General features: G+C 38.2%; 1 protein-coding gene across 1 annotated transcript in view; it reads left to right on the plus strand.

Moving 5' to 3' along the window:
• Positions 1–17115, plus strand: part of SMC3 (structural maintenance of chromosomes 3) — a 23671-nt gene extending 6556 nt beyond the window's left edge. Inside the window, exons 8-29 of the mRNA XM_009866522.1 lie at positions 887–1004; positions 1522–1697; positions 2059–2139; positions 2379–2543; positions 3063–3184; positions 3608–3821; positions 4655–4758; positions 4981–5080; positions 5509–5669; positions 6931–7072; positions 7891–8041; positions 9066–9220; positions 11488–11637; positions 11791–11949; positions 12577–12684; positions 13073–13181; positions 13852–14099; positions 14221–14433; positions 15115–15306; positions 15473–15650; positions 16209–16315; positions 16636–17115. Of these exons, the coding sequence (XP_009864824.1) occupies positions 887–1004; positions 1522–1697; positions 2059–2139; positions 2379–2543; positions 3063–3184; positions 3608–3821; positions 4655–4758; positions 4981–5080; positions 5509–5669; positions 6931–7072; positions 7891–8041; positions 9066–9220; positions 11488–11637; positions 11791–11949; positions 12577–12684; positions 13073–13181; positions 13852–14099; positions 14221–14433; positions 15115–15306; positions 15473–15650; positions 16209–16315; positions 16636–16707 (3225 nt within the window). The 3' untranslated portion in view covers positions 16708–17115. The remainder of the gene's footprint in view (positions 1–886; positions 1005–1521; positions 1698–2058; positions 2140–2378; positions 2544–3062; positions 3185–3607; positions 3822–4654; positions 4759–4980; positions 5081–5508; positions 5670–6930; positions 7073–7890; positions 8042–9065; positions 9221–11487; positions 11638–11790; positions 11950–12576; positions 12685–13072; positions 13182–13851; positions 14100–14220; positions 14434–15114; positions 15307–15472; positions 15651–16208; positions 16316–16635) is intronic.
• Positions 17116–25676: the final 8561 nt, after the last annotated feature.

A 25676-nucleotide genomic window follows, 5' to 3' on the forward strand; every position in this document is an offset into this window, starting at 1 on the left:
TCAAGCGTGACCTGTATTAACCGGTCTTCAAGGCCCAAGCACCCTTATCAGAACTTTCAAAGGACACACAGATCTGGAGGAGACAAAGGACAGATTGCTCACAGGGTGGGACACCAGAGAACTTTCGTCTCCAAAAGAGACTTAAAGAGGAATGTAGGAGACTTGAGGAGTGCTTGATGGCAGGCGTGCTGACCCAGCAGTACAGGCTCTCAAATGTTTTAGCAAGATAAATTTTCCTGCACAGCTGAGCTTATGTATTTGAAGAAACAGCTTCAGCTGGAAAGTCACTTGTGTTTTTGTAGTGGGGATTGGAGTACACGATTCTTAGAGCTAGAGTACACATTCTGTTTTTAATGTAACACAAATTAAAAACAGTTACCTGCTCATAAAAGGCTGCAAACACTGAAATTCTATTGAAGCAGAGTTTTATGTCAGGTTTAATTGTATGTCTAATTTAACGTTGAATTAATGAGTGTTTCATGACCTGAATTATTTGAAGATTTAGAACACTTACATTTTGTTGTTGTTTTATGGAGGCATTTCAACTCCTTAGTTTAGCACCAGGACTTAAAAGCCCAAGGTCAAGTTTCTCTATACATAATTTTGAGCAGGTAATGGTTCCTCCAGTTTATGTAGTACTACTGTCTTGACTTTTAGCAGTGACTGATGGCATTTGAAAACCAACAGAATTCTTTACAAGCACAATACTTGCCGTCCTAAAGTATTTGTCTCAGAACGAAAGCTGTATGATAGATACTAGATATGTAAATCTTCCTGCCAAAACCTCAGGCAAGCAGGAACAGCAAAAGAAATGCAATCTTTGAACTGTTGTGGTTGGCAGTACATCCAGGGCAGGCTATTAAAATCATAGATCTTAAATTTTCAGATCAACCAGATGGCCACAGCTCCTGACTCTCAAAGATTGAAGTTACTAAGAGAAGTAGCTGGTACCAGAGTGTATGATGAGCGTAAAGAAGAGAGTATTTCCCTGATGAAAGAAACAGGTAAAAAGTTTTTAAGAAAGAGTGTTTTATGCCACAGTAATTCTGTTAACTCTGAAGGTTTATGGCTTTTCCATTGCTAGATAAATTTTAGTTGAGCAATACAGAGCATGTCATATTTCCTCTTTGAATTCTCAAAAGGTTTAGTAAGTGACTTCGTGAACGTTTTTAGTAATAAAACTTTTTAGCTGTGCTAGTAGGGATACTTGTACTGCTCAGAACACGAGTGATGTCAGCTGCCAGTGATTCAAAACTCAGGATATCTACTGCTGTGCAAACACTGAAGTTCATATAGTATAGTCTATAGTTATTTTAGATGTGTGAGCTGAGAGAGTACGTGCTTGTGTTGCCTTACATAACTAGTATCAGCAATCCTGCTGTTGGGGCGAAATTCTGGACATGGTTTCTCTTTTTCACATTTCATAACTGTTGATAAATAGTTAATCATGGGAGGAAATTCTATACCTTTAAAGGTGTGGGAATGTTTAAATGAACTTTAATCTTACCATCTTCTCTAAAGAGGGCAAGCGAGAGAAGATCAATGAGTTGTTGAAATACATTGAAGAGCGACTGCATACCCTGGAAGAGGAGAAGGAAGAACTGGCTCAGTACCAGAAATGGGATAAAATGAGGAGAGCATTAGAATACACCATTTATAATCAGGAGCTTAATGAAACCCGAGCTAAGCTTGATGAGGTAAATTGTATTGACTAATACAAAATATGAGTTCTTGATTGCTTTTTGCTACAGTCTCCTTATGTTCCTTGATAGAATCCTGACAACGTTCTTCACTAATTTAACAAATTATTTTCTTTCTGGAACTAGTGCTAAAACAGCTACTTAAACTTGATGATATTTCCGTACAGCTTTCTGCCAAACGAGAGACAAGTGGAGTTGTATTGATAATACAAAATATGAGTTCTTGATTGTTTTTGCTACAGTCTCCTCATGTTCCTTGATAGAATCCTGACAACGTTCTTCACTAATTTAACAAATTATTTTCTTTCTGGAACCAGTGCTAAAACAGCTACTTAAACTTGATGATATTTCCGTACAGCTTTCTGCCAAACGAGAGACAAGTGGAGAGAAATCCAGGCAGCTGAGAGATGCACAGCAAGATGCTAGAGATAAGATGGAGGTAAAAATACTTTTAACAAGAGCTCTGTAGAGCTGTGTTTTGCACTTTTTTTTTGAGGGGAGGTGGTTTTGGGGAAGCTGTTCTAAAGCAATGCTAAAATTTATTTTATGCTTTCATCCTGTTTGGAACTGAGAGAATTTTTTCACACTTGTAGTGTATCTTAATCTACATAGCAGGGATCTTAGAAATTGTGATAGGTACTGAAATGTGCATGCAGTGTTTCTATGTACTTTGTGTAGGAAATAGAACGGCAAGTTCGAGAACTGAAGACAAAGATTTCAGCAATGAAAGAAGAGAAAGAACAGCTTAGTGCTGAAAGACAGGAGCAGATTAAACAGAGAACTAAATTAGAGCTGAAGGCTAAAGACCTGCAGGATGAACTAGCTGGCAACAGTGAGCAAAGGGTATGTAAAACGGTGAAGTCTTAAGATGTTATTGGCACAAGGTGCTATACTAGTGCACTGAAGTTTTTGTGTTAGACTGCAGCCTTGAATTATTTTCTAAGTTTTGCTGGGGAGATATCTTGGTTTTCTGTGATGTCTTTAGTGCCATTCTAGGGGATGAAAACAGACTCCTGTGATATGCTGTATCTATTGTCCTGTATGTTGCAAAATCACACACCTGTAATACTCTTGATCTTAACTGCTGCAGGTATTGGGAAGGAGGATTTGAACTTGGTTTTTTGGCCTCTTTGGACCTGCCTTGCTTGAGTAGTTTAGCTTCGTGAGAATGCTGGGTTTCATCTCTTTGCTGTCCTGACTGGAACTGAACTTGCTTCTGTTCAGTGTTGAAACGGCAGAGTATCAGACAAGCAGTGGCATCTTGCAGTCTTACAACTAAACTGTTCTTCTGAAGTGTGCATTTACCTAATGATTCAGTTCCTGTATTACCTAACTTTAAATACTGCTTTGTTTGACTTTCAGAAAAGACTATTAAAAGAGAGGCAAAAGCTTCTTGAGAAAATTGAGGAGAAACAGAAAGAATTAGCAGAAACGGAGCCAAAATTCAACAGTGTTAAAGAAAAAGAAGAGAGGGGAATTGCTAGGTCTGTAGCATTCTACAATGTGAAATTAAAACCTTTTTTAAAAATTAAAAACAACCCAAGATACTATCAATACTACTCATATGTGCAATTAATTCAGAGTTGTACTTTGCTTTTGAGAGTTGGGTAACTATACGTACTTACAGATCGTCTGTAGAAAGTCTCTTTAATTGTTGTGAACAGTTTTTGGTGAAATGAATTTTTAAGCATAACCACTTTTGTTGGACTATTGTCAACTTTTTGTGAAGTCTGGATGATGTTAAGATTTATAACGTGATTCTTCTCTCTTTGTTAGTGATTTGGTACTTAAATTTTAGAGCCTGGTTTGACACTATTTGAAAACTCTTTTTGTAATTGCTAATGCTTATTCTTGACAAATTCAAGATTTCTTTTATAATACAACATCTCAATCCCTTCTCAAAATAGACTTGCACAGGCTACACAGGAAAGAACAGATCTTTATGCAAAACAAGGTCGAGGAAGCCAGTTTACTTCCAAAGAAGAAAGGGATAAATGGATAAAGAAAGAGCTGAAGTCTTTAGATCAAGCCATCAATGACAAGAAGCGGCAGATTGCAGCTATACACAAGGATTTAGAGGATACAGAGGCAAACAAGGAGAAAAATTTGGAACAGTACAGTGTAAGTTTTCAGCTTATTTGATTTTTGAGAAGGATTAAACGCTCAGTGTAATCTTGGACAATTAGACTTCAGTGCCTGTTTATAAGGAAGATGAGACTTTCTGACTAGGTGCTGTCTTTTAAAAAATGCAGATAAAAACGTTGCAGATAAACTCTAAACTCCCTTTTAGCGCTATGTCTGACTTTACTGTATGTGTTCACTTCTTTCTGGTACTTTCCCCAAAGTGTTTGGCTTCAGTTTTCAGAATGAGACTTGGATCTACCTTGCTCTTGTCTATATTGAATGGAGCCACTTCATATAGATAACAGTTCTTCCTTACAGAGGTCTGTGTTGGTTGTTTTCAGCCTTTTCTTATTTTCCCTAAACAAGAGAGTCTCTTAAAACTGCTGAAACAGTACAGCGTGATTGCACCTGGCTAGAAGTTGCCTCCATGTTAGAAGTTTAATCTGTCTCGTTATTACCTGCTTAACTTTTAGATTTAATGTCCATTCAGAACCAGCTCTTACACTGCAGATATGTCACTCCTGCTAGGAGCTACAGAAGTGAAAACCCCTGCACTTAGAGTGGGAGAGCATCCAGTGCCAATGCTGCTACCAAAAACATGCTGGTTGTCAGTGTTCTTGGTCTTTCTGTAATATATCTACCAAAATAAAGGATCAGTCTGACAAAATCTAGAAATGTAGTTGTACAGAGACAATGGTGTCCTGCTGATAGGTTATTTGAATTGGGGTAATTCAGTATTGAATAAAGGAAAGAGTAATAGATTGATTTTTTTCTTTTTTCTTTTAAATATAGAGAGCTGTAGTTTTATACTGTTCTTTTCTCTTTGTTAGAAACTGGACCAGGATCTTAATGAAGTGAAGGCTCGTGTTGAAGAACTGGACAGAAAGTACTATGAAGTGAAAAATAAAAAGGATGAACTACAGAGCGAAAGAAAGTTAGTAATTAATTGATATATGTCTGAATCTCACTTAATGTGAAGGACCCCAACTGTGTAGTTGTTAACATGGCTTGTAGGTATGTTTTTTAAATATAGCCATGTATGAACCCCTGCACTTCAACTTTCCATTAGATTAGCAGTCTCTGGAAATAACAATAATAAAGAAATTTGTCAGATTTCATTCACACTTGAAGTACTTTAATTATTTTTGTTCCGTAGTTATCTCTGGAGAGAAGAGAATGCAGAACAACAAGCTCTCGCTGCAAAGCGGGAGGATTTAGAAAAGAAACAGCAGCTTCTCAGAGCAGCAACAGGAAAGGTAAGATACCTTGTATTTGAGAATTCCTTGTGGAAGCTTTTCATATTCTTAAAGGACAAGTCATAGTAATTTCTGAAAGATATGACAACTATTCCTTTTGTTATGGTCTTACTGTCATAATTAAGGTGGACAAATTATATTTGTAAGCTGAACTTTTCAAACATTTATAGCTCTAGAACTACTTTGAAATCAATTTTGTAAGCTTAAGGTAATTGAGGAGAAAAACTGAAATTGTTTTCATATTCTTGGGGTTTTTTTGTTTTTTAGAAGACCCTGAAAAGTGATGGGCTCTAGATATTTCTGGTAGAGCTGTAGGTTAGCTAGCAAGAACTTGATGAAAGACTATGACCTTCACCAAGATGAAGGTAAAATAGATATTACTTGTACATCTTTTAATTGCAGTACAATAATGAGTTGTATTTTAACAGGCCATTTTGAATGGTATAGACAGCATAAACAAAGTTTTGGAGCACTTCCGTCGCAAAGGCATAAACCAGCATGTTCTAAATGGCTACCATGGCATTGTGATGAATAACTTTGAGTGTGAACCAGCTTTCTACACCTGTGTGGAAGTTACTGCAGGGAACAGGTAATTACAGACTCCTTAGTGTTACTTAAGTTAAAGCAGCTCTGATGTTACAATTTACTTATTGGTGCCAGTTACTCTTTTGAAATTGAGCTGCTAATCCTCAAGAAGGAAGAATTTTGCCTATTTAAAAATTAATTCTAACTGCTCCTGTCTAAAAGAAAAAAATCCCAAAAAGCACTGCCCAAAAAAACCCCCCAAACAGCTAAACCAAACCACATGAAGACCCCAGTAAAGACTCCTGCTGTTTACCAGAAGGCCTGGTGGTGAGCTGTGTTGAATAAATAGCATCTTCTGGTGTGGAGAATTCTACTGTAAGCAATGCTATGTTACAATGATAACAATAAGAATTTCACATATGGGTGAGGATGGTCTCTAAACTGTCAAACTGCTATTTAAAAGCTATCTGAAAATATGTTGACTACTGATGAGTTTGTGTGTAATGTGTGTTCTAGAGGAAAGTGCTTGTTGGGTGATCCACCACTTCGTGCAGCATCTGACACTTCGCATGAATTAGAATTGTCTTTTTTCGAGATCAGTCTCCTGTTAAAATTCACAAACAGTCATACTACTTGTTGTAATGTAGATAGTGACATGAGGGCAGGAAAGAAGACACAGTTGACTTTATCTTGCAGACTATAATATAGAAATGTTGATGCTACCACAATTTGAAATGTGGTCCCTCATCTGAAACATCTTGTGCCTCTGTGAATGAGGGCGTCTCATCGAAGTACTTCACAGTTCTCTCTGCATCCCGTTGTGCCCCATAGTTTGGAAAAAGCAGTAACAAACAGTAGTTCAGCTTGCAAAAGAAAGGTCACTTATTTCAGTCCTTCTGAAGCCAGTCCCAGTCATGCACAGGGAAATAGATGTGGTCTCTGTTGCTGTTGATTGCGAACCAAGGTGTAAAATGCAAATCTTGTGTAAATCCATGCAGAGAGAGCTGAATGTCGTATATTGAAATGGTGTGGATGACAGAGGTTTGCACTTGAACCAGAAAAGGCTGTGTACACAGCGACACGCTGCACATATTGAGCTGCTTTTGCGACTGGAGCTGGCATGTAGAATTCTTGGCTGATCCTATCTTAATGGAAGTGATTAGAGTATATCCTTTTGATGATTCTAAGGCTTGGAGAGAAAAAACAATGCAGCCTTGTATTGATAGGTTATGTAATAGTACCTGCACGCTTTGCTGTTCCCATGCAAATGTGCTAGTGCTTTTAGCACAGTAAAATTTTGCTTATTTGTTGATCTTGTTAATTAGGTTGTTCTATCACATTGTGGATTCTGATGAGGTCAGTACAAAGATCTTAATGGAATTTAACAAAATGAACCTTCCTGGAGAAGTTACTTTCCTCCCTCTGAACAAGCTGGATGTTAGAGATACTGCTTATCCTGAGACTAATGTGAGTAGAGTTTCTTTTGAACCTTCTACTTCATAATTACAAAGCCGTGTCTTTTGAATTCTTTGTGTATATTGCTTATTGCCCACCACTTGCTTTGCTCTTGAGTGTCTGCAGTTAAATACTACTTCTAAAAATAGAATTACTTTTAAAAATACATTTTTGTTTACTTTCTTCAGATAAACATAGGAAAGAATAAATAGGAAACAGGCACAACTTCTAGTGTGTTTATTTTGTAGGGACTTTACTAATAAAACTACATTCATGTTTCTGTACTGTTGTCTATAGAAGGGAATAAATTTTTTTGAGGAAAGAAACTTTGCTGCCACTTCATGATACTTTTTGCTTCTATAGCAATTTAATACTGTGAGATTCCTGACAGACTCTTAAGGCTCAAGCCTATTTGTTAAGAACTAAAATTGCAAAATCTTGCACTTGATTTCCATAGAGTGTTTGTGTGTTTGTCTTGAGAGTGTTCAGTCAGTGTGTCATCCTCCTACCAACTGACAGCTGCTGATTTCTGAAGTATCATTCACAGTACTGTGCTTTGAGTTCAGGGCTTGACATCCTGTATGTAAATAATGATATAAGCAGCTTTAGAAGTCTTCATTCTAGAATTTTATTGATTGTGAAGCTGGTGAATTTGAGATATGCTGGACTTTTAGTAATTTTTGTTACAAGGCTGAGTATATTCTAGTTTTATTCATGATGGTAGTTTCTTTTCTCCAGGGCTCTCCTGAACTCTGTGCATGAATTAGTTACAATATACTTGTTATATTTGTATCAATATATTCTTCTCATTAAAATCACTGTCACTTCAGGATGCTATTCCTATGATCAGTAAACTGAGATATAACCCAAGATTTGACAAAGCTTTCAAACATGTTTTTGGAAAGACTCTAATCTGTCGTAGTATGGAAGTGTCTACCCAGCTGGCCAGAGCTTTCACAATGGATTGTATTACTCTGGAAGGTAAATGTTGCATATTTATAAATTACTTCTTCTGAAAATGAGGTACCTGGAAAGTCAGGCTCATTAAAAATGGTCTGTTACTGTTGTCAAAATAGGATTATTGTAAATAATGGTGTACTTGACTGCGATGTACAAGGCTGGACAAGCATTGGATTTTCCTATGGTCTAAAAGTTTGTAGCTGTGTATCTCCATCCTCTCTGAGAATTATAGAGCAGATTAGGTTTGTCTTCATTAATTTAACGGGTGTTTGTTTTCCTGTTTATGATGGTGTTTTCCACAAACTTAAACCAGTGTTTAGGGTGCAAATGTATGGCCTGAATTACTGATAAGTGCAAGGTGAATGACTCTGTATACCAGACACCTTTACATGTTATGTTCTCTGAAACTATCTGTGTGTCTTGTTTTATTAATTGCCTGTCTTCTTGTCTCTTAAAGTCAATCTGAAAAAATATCTGAGGATGTCAGAGGAGGAAATTATTAATTTTTCAGTAACAGCATACTCTACAAGCCACAGATGTTACTAATTACTTAGCTTCTCTTTTATTTTCTTCTTACAGAAGATCTGAATTTTTTTTTTCAAACTGATAGTCCTAGGCACTTGCGTTTTCCCTTTAATACAAGTATTTTTTTCCTTCAAGCTGCATGGTTTCAAGACTTAATTAAAACAAAAAGAAAATATCTAATGCTTAAAGGAGATCATAGCAGTTTATTGGTCTTGAGAAAGGAAATGCACTTTAAATTGAAGACAGAAATAAACTTTGCCTCATTACTGTAAACACACATAGGTGATTCCTGATACTGGTGCAGTGCTTCTGTAGCTTCATTGAAGTGTTGTAGTTAACGTGCTAAATTGTATCATGGACTACACTGAACATTACAGGTGTAGTTCCAACCTCCCTGCCTGGCACAGGGGTTAGAACTAGATGATCTTTAAGGTCCCTTCCAACCCTGACAATTCTATGATTGTAGTTCTATGATTCGATGTAGTGTGCAGTTTGTAGTCTCGTTCTGTTACGCTTTCAGGTGATCAAGTGAGCCATCGTGGTGCTTTGACTGGAGGTTACTACGACACAAGGAAGTCTCGGCTTGAATTGCAGAAAGATGTTAGAAAGGCAGAAGAAGAACTTGGTGAACTCGAAGCAAAACTCAATGAAAACTTACGCAGAAACATTGAAAATATCCTTTTGTTGTTCCTGGGGAAAGGTTGTGTGGTGACAAGCTGTTTTGCGATTGCAGTCATAGATTAAAAAAAAAAAAGGGAGACTAACTTTTGTTAGTGATACATATTACCGGTGGCATTTGTTTTGACTGTGGCTTGTGCAGCCTGGTTTTATGTGTTACTGTAGGGATTTTAGTAATGAGATCAGTGGTAAAACAGAAACAAAAATCCTGCATATGAAAATTGCTGTACAATCAATGAAAATAACGTATTTTTAAAAATATCCATTCTTTATGTTCCTGAACTGCATTCTATTTTGAAAATATTTTTTTAGATCAACGCAGCTAGTTAAGAATATTTTCTGTACCACTGCTGCTAATTTTTTTGTTAAAAATACCATACTGGGGAAAGTTGACTGAAAAACAGTAATCGAGGCACACCTTGTCTAATAGTTTGCTCCAGAGAGTGGCTGACTCTATAGGCTTCAGCAACGAGGAGCTTTAGTAATCTTTTCCTGTTAAAATACTATCTTGATCAAATCTTGACGTTAAATCCTGAATTACAAGGCTAGAGTTGGTTGTGTTAACTGCCATAACTTAGATATTCCTGTTATCTATGTTAATCTTCACTGCTTATTCTGGCTTGTGCTACATTTTTAGTGTCCTTTTTACTTGCTATGCTTACTTGTGTCCTGAGTCAGTGTCTTACTCGTCCACTTATGCTGTGGGGAGGAGATGGAGAGCATTATATTATAATTAAGCTCTGAGTTGTTTGATAGTCTTTGTCTCTGTACAAAAATTCAAATAATTTGTTACCTTTTTCTCTTACCTCCTTAATGATAGAGTGTCATTTTGAGATCCGGTATCTAGAAATGAGGGTCAGGGGAGGTTTATACAATTTGTTTCTCTGTTATCCAGGTCATTCTGTCCTTAGAAGTGAATTCCTTTGTTTTTTTGACCTGTGGCACTGTATTAGAGACATTTTTAGGGCAGTAGATAAGTGGAACACTGAAGCCTATGCTTAGATTTACAGCTGATTAGTAAAATTTCAAAATTGTTTACCTGTGTCTTATTAAGTCTGTGAAAAAATGTTGAAAAGATCTGTTGAATGTGACTTCAATAGACTGAATTTACCAACCATCAATAATAAACGTCTCTCACTCTTACTGCACCTGTAAGCCATGTGCAGGACCCAATTTGTGTGTCTACAATTAAGTATTCAAGTGTGTCGTTTTCTTATTCCTTAGATATTATTTTAAACTACAGATACGTAGGCGTATGGTTGTAAAAGCATTTGTGCAGCAATTGCCTTTAACACTAAGCCGTGCGCATTGGACAGGTAGCCTGCTTTTTGTAACTAGGAACAGGAGTCTGAATTCCTTCTGTTTGCAGTCAAATTCCCCAATTGCCTATTAGACCCTTCGGTTTTGGTATAATTTAACTTTTAACCAGAACTATTGGTTTGGAACTGAAAGATCTTTCTTGCTGTCATTTAAGTCAAAATCTTTAGGCCTGGGTTTCTTTTTGTGGAGGGATCTGTAAGGGGACATGGATAAGGGTGCTCTGTGACTTACCTTTCAGCGGGGGTAGATGTGTGACTTACCAGTGTCTGGCAGTAACTTTTTAGGACATGCTTCATTTGTGTTTGGAAGTAAAATATCCATTCCCGCTATTCTGTAGCTCTTTCAGTTTTCCCAAAGATGTTTAAGTATGTAATGAAGTATTTTACTGTAACCTCTGCTTAGGGGAATTATTTAATTTTTAGGGCATTTAAGTTGATGTCGTGTTAAAACGTGTGTTGTAGTAGGTGTAACATGATGTTAAGCGTTCGTTCAACATGTGTTAAAACAGAATCTTCTGCAAGCTCTGCACCATGACTTAAGTCATTATATCAAAATTAGCATGAAAAAACTACACCTTTTGCCTCAAAGTTGAGTAAGGGATTATATTGTTCTAAAATTTCTATTCAAATATAGGCATGTGCTTTTCTGTCCTCTATACGATCTGAGTTTTCCTTACAAGTGTGTTGCTATGTTCTTCTGATTTCTGTGTTGTAAAATTAACAGCCAGTTGAAGCTTTCTTCGTTTGTTCTTGGTGTTGATAAAGATGCTCAAGTTGCTTTTGGTGATGGTTCTCAATTTCTCTTGTTCACTATGAATGTCTTTGTGGGGTTTTTTGTTTGTATTTTATTTTGATCACAGCTAAATAGAGTAAAAATTGAAGTTACTAGTAGGTATAAAATGCCTTTTTAAACCAGGACAAAGTTTTCCTTAGCCCATGGTATGGATTAATAATGAGATCGACCAGCTAATGAACCAAATGCAGCAAATTGAGACACAACAGAGAAAGTTCAAAGCCTCTCGAGACAGTATTTTGTCAGAGATGAAAATGCTGAAGGAGAAGAGACAGCAGTCTGAAAAGACATTTATGCCCAAGGTATGCATTCCTTTCTGGTTAACATGATAATATGAACTATGTAGAGATGACTAGATATGTCCTGAAAATATGTTTATGCAAAGAGAAAAGGGAAATCCGTATAAACGTGCAGATCATTTTGAAGAATGATTCTATCTAATATCTGTTCCGTAGCAACGCAGTTTGCAGAGCTTGGAGGCAAGTTTACATGCTATGGAATCAACTAGAGAATCATTAAAAGCAGAATTGGGGACTGATCTGTTGTCTCAGCTCAGTCTTGAAGATCAGAAACGTGTGGATGCTCTTAATGATGAAATTCGACAACTACAGCAAGTAAGGAAATGAAGTAATTTTGTCATTAAATGTCATACCTTCCCAATAAATTTATTCTTGTCCTTTTGTATAAGAAGTCACTTTCTAATGTGGTGTAATCAGTGTTTCATCAGTGGTAGGTAGGCATGTTTGAAGTGTTCTCATCTGCAAAGTGCATTTGCACCTTTTTCTCAAATGCTGGGTGAATTTTACTAGCTGCATTGTGTGAGAATTGTGCCTGTTTGTGCCTATTGGAATCAATACAAATAGGTATTACCTGAAAAGAACGATGCACAAAGTGGGGAAAATAAAACTGCCTTTAAGTGGTAGATGAGACAAAAACTTAAGGTTTTATCTGACACCCAGGTTGAAAAGTGACTACTTCTTAAGTATACCCTAAGGCTCTCCTGGGTTTAAGAATTTGATTCAGATATAAATACAGTTTAAGAAACTTAATAATTTGTGTGATTGACTTTTAACCCTAGACAGCTGCAAAGGTACTTGCCCTTTGGTTCTTTCTACTTGTTAAAGTTCAAAGAATTGTGGAAATGATGTGGTCGGGGTTTTGTCTTTTTTTTTTTTTAACAAGGAAAAAAATCACTCTTTAGGAGTCAGCTAAGGCAATTAATATACTTTTTTTTTTTTCAGGAAAACAGACAGCTTTTGAATGAGAGGATTAAACTAGAAGGCATTATCACAAGAGTTGAAACGTATCTCAATGAGAATCTGAGAAAACGCTTAGACCAAGTGGAACAAGTAAGGATTTTCTCTTCAGTGTACTTTTGCAATCTGTTTTTGGTTTATTTCCTGGTCTTGAATGTATTAATCATTTGATTAAATACTATTTCATTACCCTGCATTATCTGTGATGGGTTTTGCTTTCCTATCTACAAGCTGAGTTAAGTGTTTTACTTAAATTTCAGCACAGTATTTTAGGCGTGTGAATTTTCATCAGAAATCCTACTCTAAATACATGTCCTATGGATAAATAAGACCATCATAGTGACAGATTTGTTTGAAAATCTAACTGTTCTCCAAGACTGCTAAAACTTAATGCACTTAAATGTAGAGTAGCAGAAGATAACTTGTTTGTCTGACTTATACTTTTGTCCTGAAGTTTGATGGTATTTACTTTGTTCTGTAGGAACTGAATGAGCTTCGAGAAACAGAAGGTGGCACAGTCCTTACTGCCACGACATCGGAACTTGAGGCCATCAACAAACGAGTGAAGGATACACTGGCACGGTCAGATGGTTGGTACCATCTTTTTTGGAAGTAAAATTCTCTAGGCTTTTGAAAGGTCACACATCCTATATTTTGGTTTAGAAGTTGACCGCAATATGAGAAGTAATCATTTCTTTCCAATATGCTTTAGTAGTTACATAGCGTATAGCAGATTTTTGGAATTTCCTCTAGAAGTGAAACAAGATTTAGTGCATGTCATGCATAAAAGAAAGTGGCCACAATTGCACACTGTCATATCAATAATTGTGTGTCACTGATAACAGACTTCTTGCCTCAGGGCATAGGACTTCTGAAGCAACCTTCATACAGACATGATCTTGTGTAGTTCTTGGATTTTATCTAACCTATTTAAAACTAAGGTGCTGTCCAGTAGGAAATGGGATCTGTATAAAAGCTCAAGGGTTTTTTTTGCTTCTCTTTCTGGACTTCAATAATATTACCTTAGTATGTTTGTTAGGGTTTGTTTGTTTGTTGGTTTTTTAAAGCCGTATGCTCATGGGCAGGAAAATAGAGGGTTTTTCCAGCTTTTTGTCTTAAAATTAACTTTCTGCTCCTTAATAGATCTCATTCTTTAGATTGTCTTTTTGTTTTATAAATACTTGCCTGGATAGTTGCTGATTTTATGCAGGCATGTAAGACTGACCACTTTGAATTTTGTGCTTTCACCTATTATTTCAGATCTGGATAATTCTATTGACAAAACCGAAGCAGGAATTAAAGAGCTTCAAAAAAGCATGGAACGCTGGAAGAACATGGAGAAGGAGCATATGGATGCCATTAACCACGATACAAAAGAGCTTGAAAAAATGACTAACAGGCAAGGCATGCTCCTCAAGAAGAAAGAAGAATGCATGAAAAAAATCCGAGAGTTGGGTTCACTTCCACAGGAGGCTTTTGAAAAGTATCAGACTTTAAGTTTAAAGCAGGTAATAAGTGTGTTGGGTTTTATCTTTCATGACCTGAAATATTGGTGTCGCCTACATCTTGAGTGTCAAACGTGGCTGGAATTGCAAGTCACCATGATCCCCTAATATTTCCCATTTACAGTTATTCCGCAAGCTGGAGCAGTGCAATACGGAGCTGAAGAAATACAGTCACGTTAACAAAAAAGCTTTGGATCAGTTTGTGAATTTCTCAGAGCAGAAGGAAAAATTGATAAAAAGACAAGAGGAACTGGACAGGGGCTACAAATCCATCATGGAGCTGATGAATGTGCTTGAGCTCAGGAAATATGAGGCTATTCAGCTGACCTTCAAACAGGTAACAAACTGGCAATGATTGTGAAGGCACTGGTGCTGAAATCAAATTGTCCCATTATTTAGCAGCATATACCAAGTACATATTTTTTCATTGCAGTAGAAGGCAGTATGATATAACTTGAGGTTTGGGAGGTTTTTAAAGACTGAAAAAGAAATAGGCTAGTATTTTAAATAGGTGCTCATCTTGGTTGTGTTACAAATCCAGCTTTGCTTAAACCTTTTAAATAATTCCTTTTGTACTACTGTACAGCCCTTTCTGGGGAATGTCTGGTAAAAAGCTGCACCAGAACCATTCACCAGGTTTAGTGAAAGTAATTCCTAATGTTAATAGAGGAGGTTAACTACAAAGTCTGTGAGGTCTTCTCTTAGAAGGTCATTTGCTTAACTGAGATCTCATGTGAAATTTACTGAAATAAATCATACTTGGTTTTGCTGATGATTTATATGTGAATTATACCATTTTCTTGAAAAATTTGTGGAAGTTCTCATATTACAAGAACAGTTGACTTAGATGTTTTTCAGCCAAGCCCTGTATAGCGTACATTTCACACTTCTGCTTGAGAATGAATGTGGATCTCTGCTTTGAAGCAGATACTTAGTGCGAACATCTAAAAAGAGCTGTTGTCTGCATTTGATTTCACTTTATAAAAATGAGCTGATATGTCGACTGTCTCTTTTTCAGGTGTCAAAAAATTTCAGTGAAGTATTCCAGAAGTTAGTCCCTGGTGGCAAGGCCACGTTAGTGATGAAGAAGGGAGATGTGGAGGGCAGTCAGTCCCAGGATGAAGGTGAAGGCAGCACCGAGAGTGAAAGGGGATCCGGATCTCAGAGCAGTGTTCCATCTGTAGACCAGTTCACTGGAGTTGGCATCAGGGTAAAGAAAAATATTTAGTTTCAGTACTCTGAATAATTTAGACTACCTTTTAGTGGTATTTTTTTAAAGGCCATGTTTAATTAGACTTGTTCTTCTACTACAGTAGCAAGTGACCCTTGTGGTTTAATATTTTGAAATTGTCTTGCTGTCATGTTGTTTTGTTTAGGTATCATTCACAGGGAAGCAGGGTGAAATGCGAGAAATGCAGCAACTTTCAGGGGGACAGAAATCCTTAGTGGCTCTAGCCCTGATCTTTGCTATCCAAAAATGTGATCCAGCTCCTTTTTACTTGTTTGATGAAATCGACCAAGCCTTGGATGCTCAGCACAGAAAAGCTGTTTCAGGTAACGTGCCTACCTTCATTGTGGGTGAAGGTGATAAGTCTGTATTTTCACCCTTAATAGGAGTTTTTAATCATAAGGCACATTTTTAATATCCTGTTATGTGTTAGAATTTGACTTTGTGCCTTCTGAAGCTTTCGTGAGCTTGGGTTTAGGTAGAAGCTCTGTATTATCAACTGTATCTGAAGGGTCTCCTTACTACACTTTAGTGTGGTCAAAATAGTCCAGTTTTGAAGTGTAACTTGATTTTTAAAATGAACTTTTAGCTCATTGTGTTACTGCAAAAGTACTTACTGTGTTTTTCATCATGGAAGTTTAATACTCCACTGATTGTGCTGAGTGGTTGGATTATCAGAATTGATACTTGAATTAATCATAATACTTAAAAACCTGGCAGAGTCTATGTCTGGTTTGTGGGTTTTTTTTTTTCTGGTTTGGTTTTATTAACCAAAACCTGATTTTGAATAAGGAATAGCAAACCGTTTGCTTGTCTCATATTAAGACCTGTCTCACTTTATTGAGAAGATTACATTAATAAAGATTTCTTGTGTTCATTTCTAGATATGATTATGGAACTAGCTGAACATGCTCAGTTTATTACAACAACTTTTAGACCTGAACTGCTTGAATCAGCTGACAAGTTCTATGGTGTAAAATTCAGAAACAAGGTATGTTTTAGGTGTAGTGTTTACTGGGAATTTATCAAGTTGTGCATTTGAAACTTGGCTTACAAATTCAAAGTGAATCAGTCTCATTTCACTCATAGATTTGTAGTTATGTTGCAGTCTTGTGTAAAAGTTCTTTCTTACTGAAAAAGAATTTTTAAGTATCTACAGATGTCCTTTGTCATGTTCTGTAAAGGAAATTAGAAATTTATTATAGGCATGTTGATGAGTCCTGGAGCCTTCAGAAGTAAGTCTGACTTTTTCTGCAGGAGATACTGTAATAACTGTATATTTTATTTTTTTGTGTGTGTGTGTTCCACTAGGTCAGTCATATTGATGTGATCACAGCAGAAATGGCCAAAGACTTTGTAGAAGACGACACCACGCATGGTTAAATGAAATTGTACTTACTGCTTGTTTGGAAGATGTGTATAGTGCTATGTTTATTCTAGGGACCTGTAAATTTGAAATAGGAAGTATTTAGTCCTTGTTTAAAATAGATTTTGACCATAAAATACATTTTAACCAAGACCCCAGAAGGCTTAGTTTCAAAGGAGCTCGGGTATCCATTTTGTCTCTGTTGCTGTATTTTATAAGATAATTGTTAATGTTACCTTTATACAGTACCCGTAGTTTGGAAATTTTATTCTCTCAAATCTTTTGTAAAGTGTCTGTTGCTGTTTTAAAGCTTTTCAGAAAGTGCTAGCTATTCCTTCTTAAGTATAATTTTATCATTTATATTGCCTCACATGGTGGTTTTTTTTTAATGGCTTCAATTAAAATGATTGGTTTTATCACTGCAATTTGTACACATTAAGTTTTTTGGTTTATGTTGTCTGTCTTTAGAGGATTCCACTGAGATGGAGTAAACACTGTTTGGTTATATTGGAGTTGAATATTTCAGAAGTGTGAGACAAAGCAATTCTTTCAAGCCATTTTCCCCCCCTTTTTTGCACATTGCCAATTTCAGCAGAAAACCTTCCAAAATCGGTGCTTGTCCAGATTCAGTGTTACAGTTATTGAACTGAAAAAGCATAACTGTCAGAAGATACTGAGAAGTTTGAGAAGATGCTAGAACTCTATCAAGACAACTCACAGCCCCCCTTTTTTTTACTGGCACCCTGGCTGATGTAACAATTCCTCCACTGTATCCCTTCAGCCTGAGGTGCCAGCCTAACTAGAGCCAAGTGACCGTCACCAGTCAAAATGTGAATCTTCCTACTGTCTAGGCTTTTGGCAAAGGGATATTGAATAATCTGATGTTTTATTCTGGAAAAGTTAAGATTTTACCATGAACCGTACATTTCTTAGACAGCAAAGAAGCAAATCAGCTGCTGTGGCAACAGTGGATAGATACACACAGCAATAAAATAACCTTAAACTACCTTATGTAGTGCAGTGAGAAGCAGTGGACTTGTATCCTGCATTTACTCTGTAGGGCACTTCGAACAAAGCAGAAGACTAAAGCTGTCTGCAAGCACCCTTGCTCCCTACTGAGAACTTCGGCAAGTGCAGGAAAGGAGAGTAGTAACTGATTGCAGGTCTCCTCAGCGGGAAGTGAATATACTTGCCATACAAGGCAGGGTAAGAGACTGCTAAAGCTGATATGGAGTAACTTCTCCAGGGAATGATAATCATGTAGGAAATTACTACTTGAAGTAAATCTTAAGCCAGAAGGAAGAGGATGTGGTACCCGACACAACAAAGCTTGCTGTAGTTTGTAGGGAGTCACTAGCTGCATAGTTGATTTCTCTTACTAAAGAGAGTGTAGGGCGTGAAACATGAAGCAAACTCCTGAAGCCAAGAGATGCCCCAGAATTTTTAGCATATGAGTAGACTTACCTGAGAACTCTGAAGGACTTGAAATTTGCCCTCTGCATACAGAACTTTGAGTATGCATTTAGGGTGGCTACAGAGCAAAGCATTCCTGAATTACTCGCAGGTAAAAGAGTTCCAAGTCCAGAAAAGGACCTGAAGACCATAGCCACAGGTTCATACTTGTTCTTTATTTCATGCTGTTTGATGCAGTGCATGTAAGGACACATGCGAAGTGTCTGAAATCTTTGACCACCAGATACATAACTTGCCTGTGGTAGTAGCCAGCTGCGCTCTCAGCTGGCACATGAGGCTTGCCAGTGCTAGGGCATCAGCTTGACAGTTTGAGTTTTGGAAGAGATAAGCAGTTCACAGGCCATGAAGCTTATGAAGAAGTGTCATACTAAATCCATCTTAAACTGCATTTTATCAAGTAATCTCATTAAAGTGGGAGTATATTAGTAGAGCAGTGGTGTGCCTTTTTTTTTTAAATCTTTTTTTGTAGAGTCCTCAGCATAATAGAGCCTAAATGCAGCTGAATAACAAGTAATTTCAGCTGTGTTGGGAGTTTTCCTTTGGGTTGAGTCTAGCATTAAGTTAGATGCAAAGCCAAGTAGGAAAAGGGGATGACTGGTGGAAATGAAATACTGGGTTGATCCTGTGCAGGGTAAGAAAAGACAAGCCTTTAGCTATCACTTCAGTTTCTTGTCTGCTAAAGACCAAGGTTTGCAACTATTTGCACAGAATTTGGTAGGTTTATCAAGACTCAGAAGCCCTTTTCAAGGTAAGTTTGGGTGGTGGTGGTGATTTTTTTTGTTTGTTTGTTTAAATGAGTACTAAACTTATAAAGTTGACACCTTGTTTTCCAGTGAGCATACTCCTTCCCATGTCCTCGTTCTCAGTGGTGTGATGCCCCTGCTCTGCAGCCACATAGTAGAAGAGTGAAAAAAACTTAATGGCATCAGTTCCTTCGTCTGGTTCGCTGAGTGTATTACCGGTAGTGCTTGCACAGCGCCTCCTCCAGGTGTCCAAGTACAGCCAGTGTGGTGCTGCAGTTACCCTACTCTGAGCTTGGGTTGTGCAGTTAGAAGCTATAGTGAGAATTGAAGAGAGCCTCAAACAGGGATGTAGTAAGGTAGGTTATTGAGCAAAATCCATGCAAGCTCACTATATTGGAAAAATACTTGCATGAGAGACAACTGCATGAAAATAGGAAGCCCAGAATCTTATCCCTTGCTGTATGTTTTAAGGAAAGTCCTTGTACAAAGGATGAAGAATTGTCTTAGAAAAAAAAGCCAGTACATAAAACCTGAAGATGGTTTTGGTTTTCCCAGCTTGATTTTGGCCATGACTGAAGTCGGGAGAGGCAGGAAAGTTTTCTTTGCTGTCTGCCCTCTAATGATTTGCTTCAAATTATTGTGTAAATCTGATGATGTGATGGGCCTTTGCAAAATACAGTGATTGGAGTGATAGATTTCCAAGGTATATCTGTTTAATGTGTCCTGTTTGTGATGTTTTGTATCTGGACCACTCAACATGGTAGTTTACAGGCCTTTTCAGGCCTTTTCTGTCTGCCAGTGCTTTAAATTCTTCACAGAGTCTAAAAATAAGCTTTGTTGAGAGACACTGTACTTTGAGTTTCTCTACAGGTGTCCTGTTTTTTCCATGTGGAAGTTTAAGGCAGAACTTGGTGGAACTGTACCATTGCTCTGAACTGTAGGCATCCTAGAAATGCTGGATGCCCCGTGGTGCACCGGCTCTTGATGCCCAGGGAGCCTCAGCCTTGATGTGTTGACCGCAGGATCTGCCTGGTGGCTCTGGTAGATGCTTCTTAGAAACATGGGAATGCAGAGTGGTGGCTGTATTCTGGGTCTGTATGGGGAGTATTGCTTCTGTTGCCCTGGTGTACTGGGAGAAAAAAATAAATCACTGGTAGTATGATCCAGAAACATGAAACGAGAATGTTGCCATGTTATTTTCACTTTTCTGGTAATACTTGTCCTTCCAGTAAAACACAACTGTTGTTTTCTGCCGGACCACCTGAGGCTGCATTTCCTACCACAAGCTTGAAGGTCACCTGGGAAACTCCAGTGTAACTACTGAATGTCTCTAATGTAGGTGTTCACCTCTTCATTTTCTTATTTATCAATATGTGAAACTTTACAGCTGAATTGCTGATCACTTCTGATATGTTAGGATAGTTTTCATTTCTAGCAAAACATTTTTCAAGTACGTTGTAAGATTAAAACACCTTTTGAGTTCGTATTTTTCACCTTACGTAAATATCGGATGTAGTTTGTAACTTTTGGCAGGAGATGGAGCCAAACTGGACTAAATGCAAAAGGGAAATAAGCCGTATTGTTAAAGTTGAGGGTAAAATCCAAGCTTTTCTGTCAGGTTTTTGGAATTTTGGAGACTATTACAGTGGTCATGAGGATCCTGAACAAATAGAAGAATATGAGTTGCAAATAGTGTAAATGGACAAGAGCATAAATAAATGGGGAAAAAATATACTTTTTGCTTAAAAATTCATAAAAACCTTTAAGATTTTAATAATTTGCTAAAATGTTCTTATTGATGATTGCAGTATAAAATGTATGCATAAATTCACATCAAAATAAACACTGTAGAGGTAAAGTAAAAAAAAATCTGAAAATTTTTCACAAGTATAAGAATCTGGTTCCTCTGAGATATGACTAATAATTCTTTGTAGCGAGTGAAGTCATCGTTCTCTCCTTGCAACTGAACCTGTGGCTGTGGGAGGTGATGATTTTCAAGACAGGGATGAATGAAGGGGACATACTGCTTCTGTTAAAATTCTTTCCTTAAATGGAAGGTATGAAGCGAGTTACTGTGACTGCTGAAGTCCGCGGCTGCTGGGATCCTCTCAGTTGCTCCCACCTGAGTGTGTTTATCCATAGGCACACAGGAGCACTTGCGAAGAAGTGGGAGCACCAGGCTCTATGAGATAACAGCTCTTCACTGGGGAGGGAATGGCAATTTTGCATTGACTGGTAGTCAATTGATTTTACAAGCTGAGAATCTTCAGGTATTGTTTTAAAATATTTTACTACAGAGAAGTAACTTTAGAGCCTGGAAGGTCTTTATTTCCAGCATCTGCTTTCGTTCTTCTTTAGGCACAACAGATGTTTTTACTGTTTCCCTGATAGTCAATAAACGCATTTCCAGGAACAACATCTAAGTTTTTTCATGTCTGCACTGAAGTTCATTCCACTTAGTGATACTGTCTTATTTTTCAGAGAGAGTTATAAAAGAGTGAATTTAGTTTTATAGAAAAGCAAAGACATTTCTTTTTAGTATGATTATATGTGTATTTGGAATTGTTTTAATTCGAGGTATTTTTCACCTCGGTCTTGGCGTGACGTATCTCTTCTCCCTCCTTACATAAGTCAGCTGAAGTGCAGAGAAAAGCCAGTTAGGCCGAGATCCTTATTTTTCGTTACTCTGCCTTGCTCTCTCCCTTGATTGTAGTTTCTGCTTGCCTTGTCTACTTGACTTTGCTTCCTTTGACTGTAACCACGAGGGGGCATCCCTTATTTTAGCTAACCTTGATTGCCTTAAGTTCAGCTTTTTAATTTTAGCTTTCTCCTATGTATTTTTTCTCAGACAAATGTTTCTTATATAATGCAGCAACAATGACGGGCAAAATCAATATTCAGTAGTCCTTGGATTCCTCTGTTACTGCAGTTTGAGCTAAGTGTTAACTGTGTTCAAAAAGGATACGTTTAGCCTAAGAACTTTTGTAAACAATGCTGAGCCCAGCATCAGTTTTCAGTGCTACTGCATCAGCAACCGCTTCATGTTGCACTTTTTCTAGGAGAATTGCGTTATCCTTCTAAAATACCTCCAAACTGCTGTTCAGTAAGGCAAAGAATAACTTTAATTTTTTACTGTAGTCACGGCTTGCATTTGGGATAACTTTATAACTTTGTGTGGAAATGTAAAGATGTGAAATGACATGCAGGTTCTTGGGTTCTGATGCCTGACGGTTCCCACAATTGTAGAAATGAGTTTTACATCAGGTGGGATCAGCATTTAGAATTCACTTCTGCAGCTGTGCCTGAGAGGTTGTATCATTAAGGTGTTTGTTGGGTTATAGGAGCTCAGTTGTGTATGATCTGTGTATACTATCCTTTAAATAGAAGACATTCTATTCTGTGTTTGAGTCAGCAGTACAACATCTGATTGCTGCTTATACCACTAAAGGTTGTAGGCAAGGTGCTGCTGGAGCTTTGAGCACTCTGTCTCTCCAGAAAAGCTCAAGTTTCTCTACTTAGTTTGAGGATAAAAATGTATCCGTGACCCTCGGTGTTAAGATCACCCAACAGCATCTGGCCAGCTGGATGCAGGCCCTCTTAGTGCAGAGGAAAACACTTCACCCCCTTTGCTAAACTGGGGGGAAATCCAAGCTTGTAAATTAATTTCTGGTCAGGAAATTCAGACTTGTAAATACTGAGAATCTCTCAAGTACTGCTGTAGTTTGCAGCACTGGCTACTTGGAAATAAATTGCATTGCCACTGTGTTGTCATTACCTACAGACTGATGGATACTGCAGAAACCGAAACTGTACTAGGGTTCCTCTGTGTAGCTGCCTTAAGAGCTAGGCAGGATTTATACATTTTAGAAAATGTATGTAATGTATATTCTAATATATTATTAGTATGTTAACACATATGAATGTATTTAGAATGCATAAAGACATGTTAAGGAAGGGGGCTATATTCAGTATTTTGTCTGAATTGGAAGTGAACATCGTGTTTTGCTTGCTTAGATGATAAAAGCACTGAAATGTAAAAAAGGTATTTACGCAGAGTTCTTACAATGCATAGTGGTGCTATGGCATACCTGTTTTGAAAAACACTCAGAATTTTTTTTTTTTTTTAAAAGGCTCAAAAAACATGGGCGAGGACAATTCCAGAGTCCTAACATTTTTTTTCCCCAGTTGCACTTGCCTCCAATACTATGATACATATTTGCCTCTAAATAAGAGTGTGGGCTTATTTGATGGGGTACTGTATTCATTATTTATCTTGAAAAGATAATGAGGAACCCATCACCATTATATGGTTACAGCCCCTCTCAGGAAAAAAAATAAAAAGGCCTTTTATCTAGCTTTGTTTTACGCATGGCAATTCTTTGACAATTTTTTAGTCAGCGCCCCACTGTTTCTCACCCTCAGGATTTCATGAGCCTTACTGGAGGTGACACAGACTGAGGGTGAGCTTCAAGCTGATCTTCGATTGGTCCTGGATCCTAGGCTTTATTGAGTTTGTCCTCTGGTTCATTCAGAAAACAAATTTCCAGGACAAGACTTCTGTGGTGGACCAGGCAGTGGTCCTGAGCCCAAGTTTTAAATCACTTGGCCTCCCTTCACAAATCCTTTCTTACCTCACAAAGATAGTCGTGCTGAAGCGTGTAGAATGGCTCTGATGCTTAAGAAGGGGATTCAGATGGCCAGGTAGCTAGATGCACAACTGGGAAGCATGGCAACATTCAGATCTGTTTAATAAGGGACAGTCTAAAAGGTGTGTTCACAACTGTACCTCCAGAGTATATGTAAAGGCTTTTGTGCGCAGCAGTGGGTGTATCTAGAGTGTCTGTAAAAGGTCTCTTGGAAATTTCAGAGTAGATGAGAGAAAGGAACCCCCACAGTAGTGCTCCTTCAAGAGCAGTGGGGAAGTCAAATAACTAGCGTGAGTCACCTGAACCCCTAGTGACCATTTGCAGTTGTCTCCTGGGGGAGACCTCTCCATCTGCTACATAAGACATGAAGGGTCTAGACTGTAAGAAAACCACACCTAGAGTAGACGTTCAAAGTAGATCATACAAATACTCCCTCAGTGTCCAGCGTAAAGGTAAAGCAAGGAGACCACAAACTGGATGGAGGAGAACTTTGTTTTCATGAAAAACTGGAAGATGCTTGTTTGCTTTACGCTTTTTAGTTCTTCCTCTTTTCCCCTTTCCTTAGGAGGCTGGGGCACTCTCTGCATGTAGATTATTTCTTCAAACAGCGAGTAAAATGTTCCCTGTCAGAAGGGTGATTGGCTAGCAGTGCTCTGCACAGTACACTTCTGCTTTGTTGTTTAATTCCTCCTTGTTTTTGAGTTGCTGAGTGAGGCGGCTGGGCTGATTTCTGGAATGTGCAGCGAGATGAGGGCAAGGCATGGATGGATACAGCTGGCGTGATAAAATTGGAGAGGAAGTTCCCAGGATGGCCAGGCTTTCAGAGTGTTGTTTTTAACTTGACTATGTAAGTGTTCAGGAGACGTGGTTTCGCTGTGGGGATCCATGGGAGCTCTGAGGTAGCAGAAGGATATGTTGTGCTTGTTCCTGACATACCACCAGCTTCTAGGAGAGCGACCCAGAATTGTGAACTGGGGAGACTGGCAGTCAGATAAGGACATTGGATCGTCAAGTGTGTTTGCTTATTAAACCTGCTTGCACAGAATTAGTCCCTTCCCCTGTCTGATCCTTCCGAGATCACCTGGCGATAAAAGGGCGGCTCCGTGGGTTGCAGTTTCAGAGCAGTGACAAGAATTTGCAGACTTACTCATACTACGTGGTCCTAGGAAGCCCCTGAATGGACCCCTAGGAGCTGTGTGTGGGTTTTTACACTGGCTGATTGTGGAGGTTGTATCAATAACTCTTTGTTGTGCAGTGCATAGATGTTGGCCTGTGTAGAAAGAGATCTAAAGGGCTGGACAAGAGCCATGATCAAGCTCTCTGGCCCTTCCTTTGTGACATTCAGCATCTCAATGGCTGCTGTTGTCTTTGTAGCGAAGCTGTGCTCACAGCGCCACTTGGAGTGCTCAGCCTGTGCTTCAAACAACATTACTGATCCCACTGTTTCCTCGCTCTCAGTGAATTTCTAGGCGCCAAAAGTTCCAAGGCAGGATCAAGGATGCTCCTTTATGCTGAGAAACCAAAGAACATGGTCTGGGGAAACCTCTGTATGATCTACATGCCACCCCTTCTGAGCAGTGTCACCAGCATTGCCAGTTCCTCTGAGGTACTCTGGTGACTAGAGAACTTTATTTAGCAGGCCACGCAATCAGCTCTATTTGGGAAACAATTAAGAGCAAATTTTTTTTAAAAAAAAGGTGTTGAGAGAGGTTAATTAAGTAGGTAATATTTAGAATCACATTCACATTACGCGTTGCATAAATGCATTGTTTATGAATAAGGTGTAATATCCCGTCAGTCTCTAATGTCAACATGTTTTTTGTTCCACCAGGGCTAGGATAATCATTTTATGAACCAATTTCCTGAGACCTGAATACCCTTTATGCTTTGTAGTTTCTCCTGACTTCACCTTTCAGGAGCTATGTACAGTAACTGCGGTATGGATGTGTGTATAATGGCTTGGCAGGTCTCCACAGTTGTGGAATTTACAATCGTCGCTGTGTGTGTAATGCTGGAACAGGTTTTTTTATTTTATTTCTGGTGGATGATGAATTAGGCCATCTGTCTCCAATGTGTGCTGACCCTTCCCCCCACTCTCCTCCTTCCTGGTATGTTAGCACTGTC

Source organism: Apaloderma vittatum, unplaced genomic scaffold, assembly GCF_000703405.1.
Source record: "Apaloderma vittatum isolate BGI_N311 unplaced genomic scaffold, ASM70340v1 scaffold1573, whole genome shotgun sequence".
NCBI classification, from domain to species: domain Eukaryota; kingdom Metazoa; phylum Chordata; class Aves; order Trogoniformes; family Trogonidae; genus Apaloderma; species Apaloderma vittatum.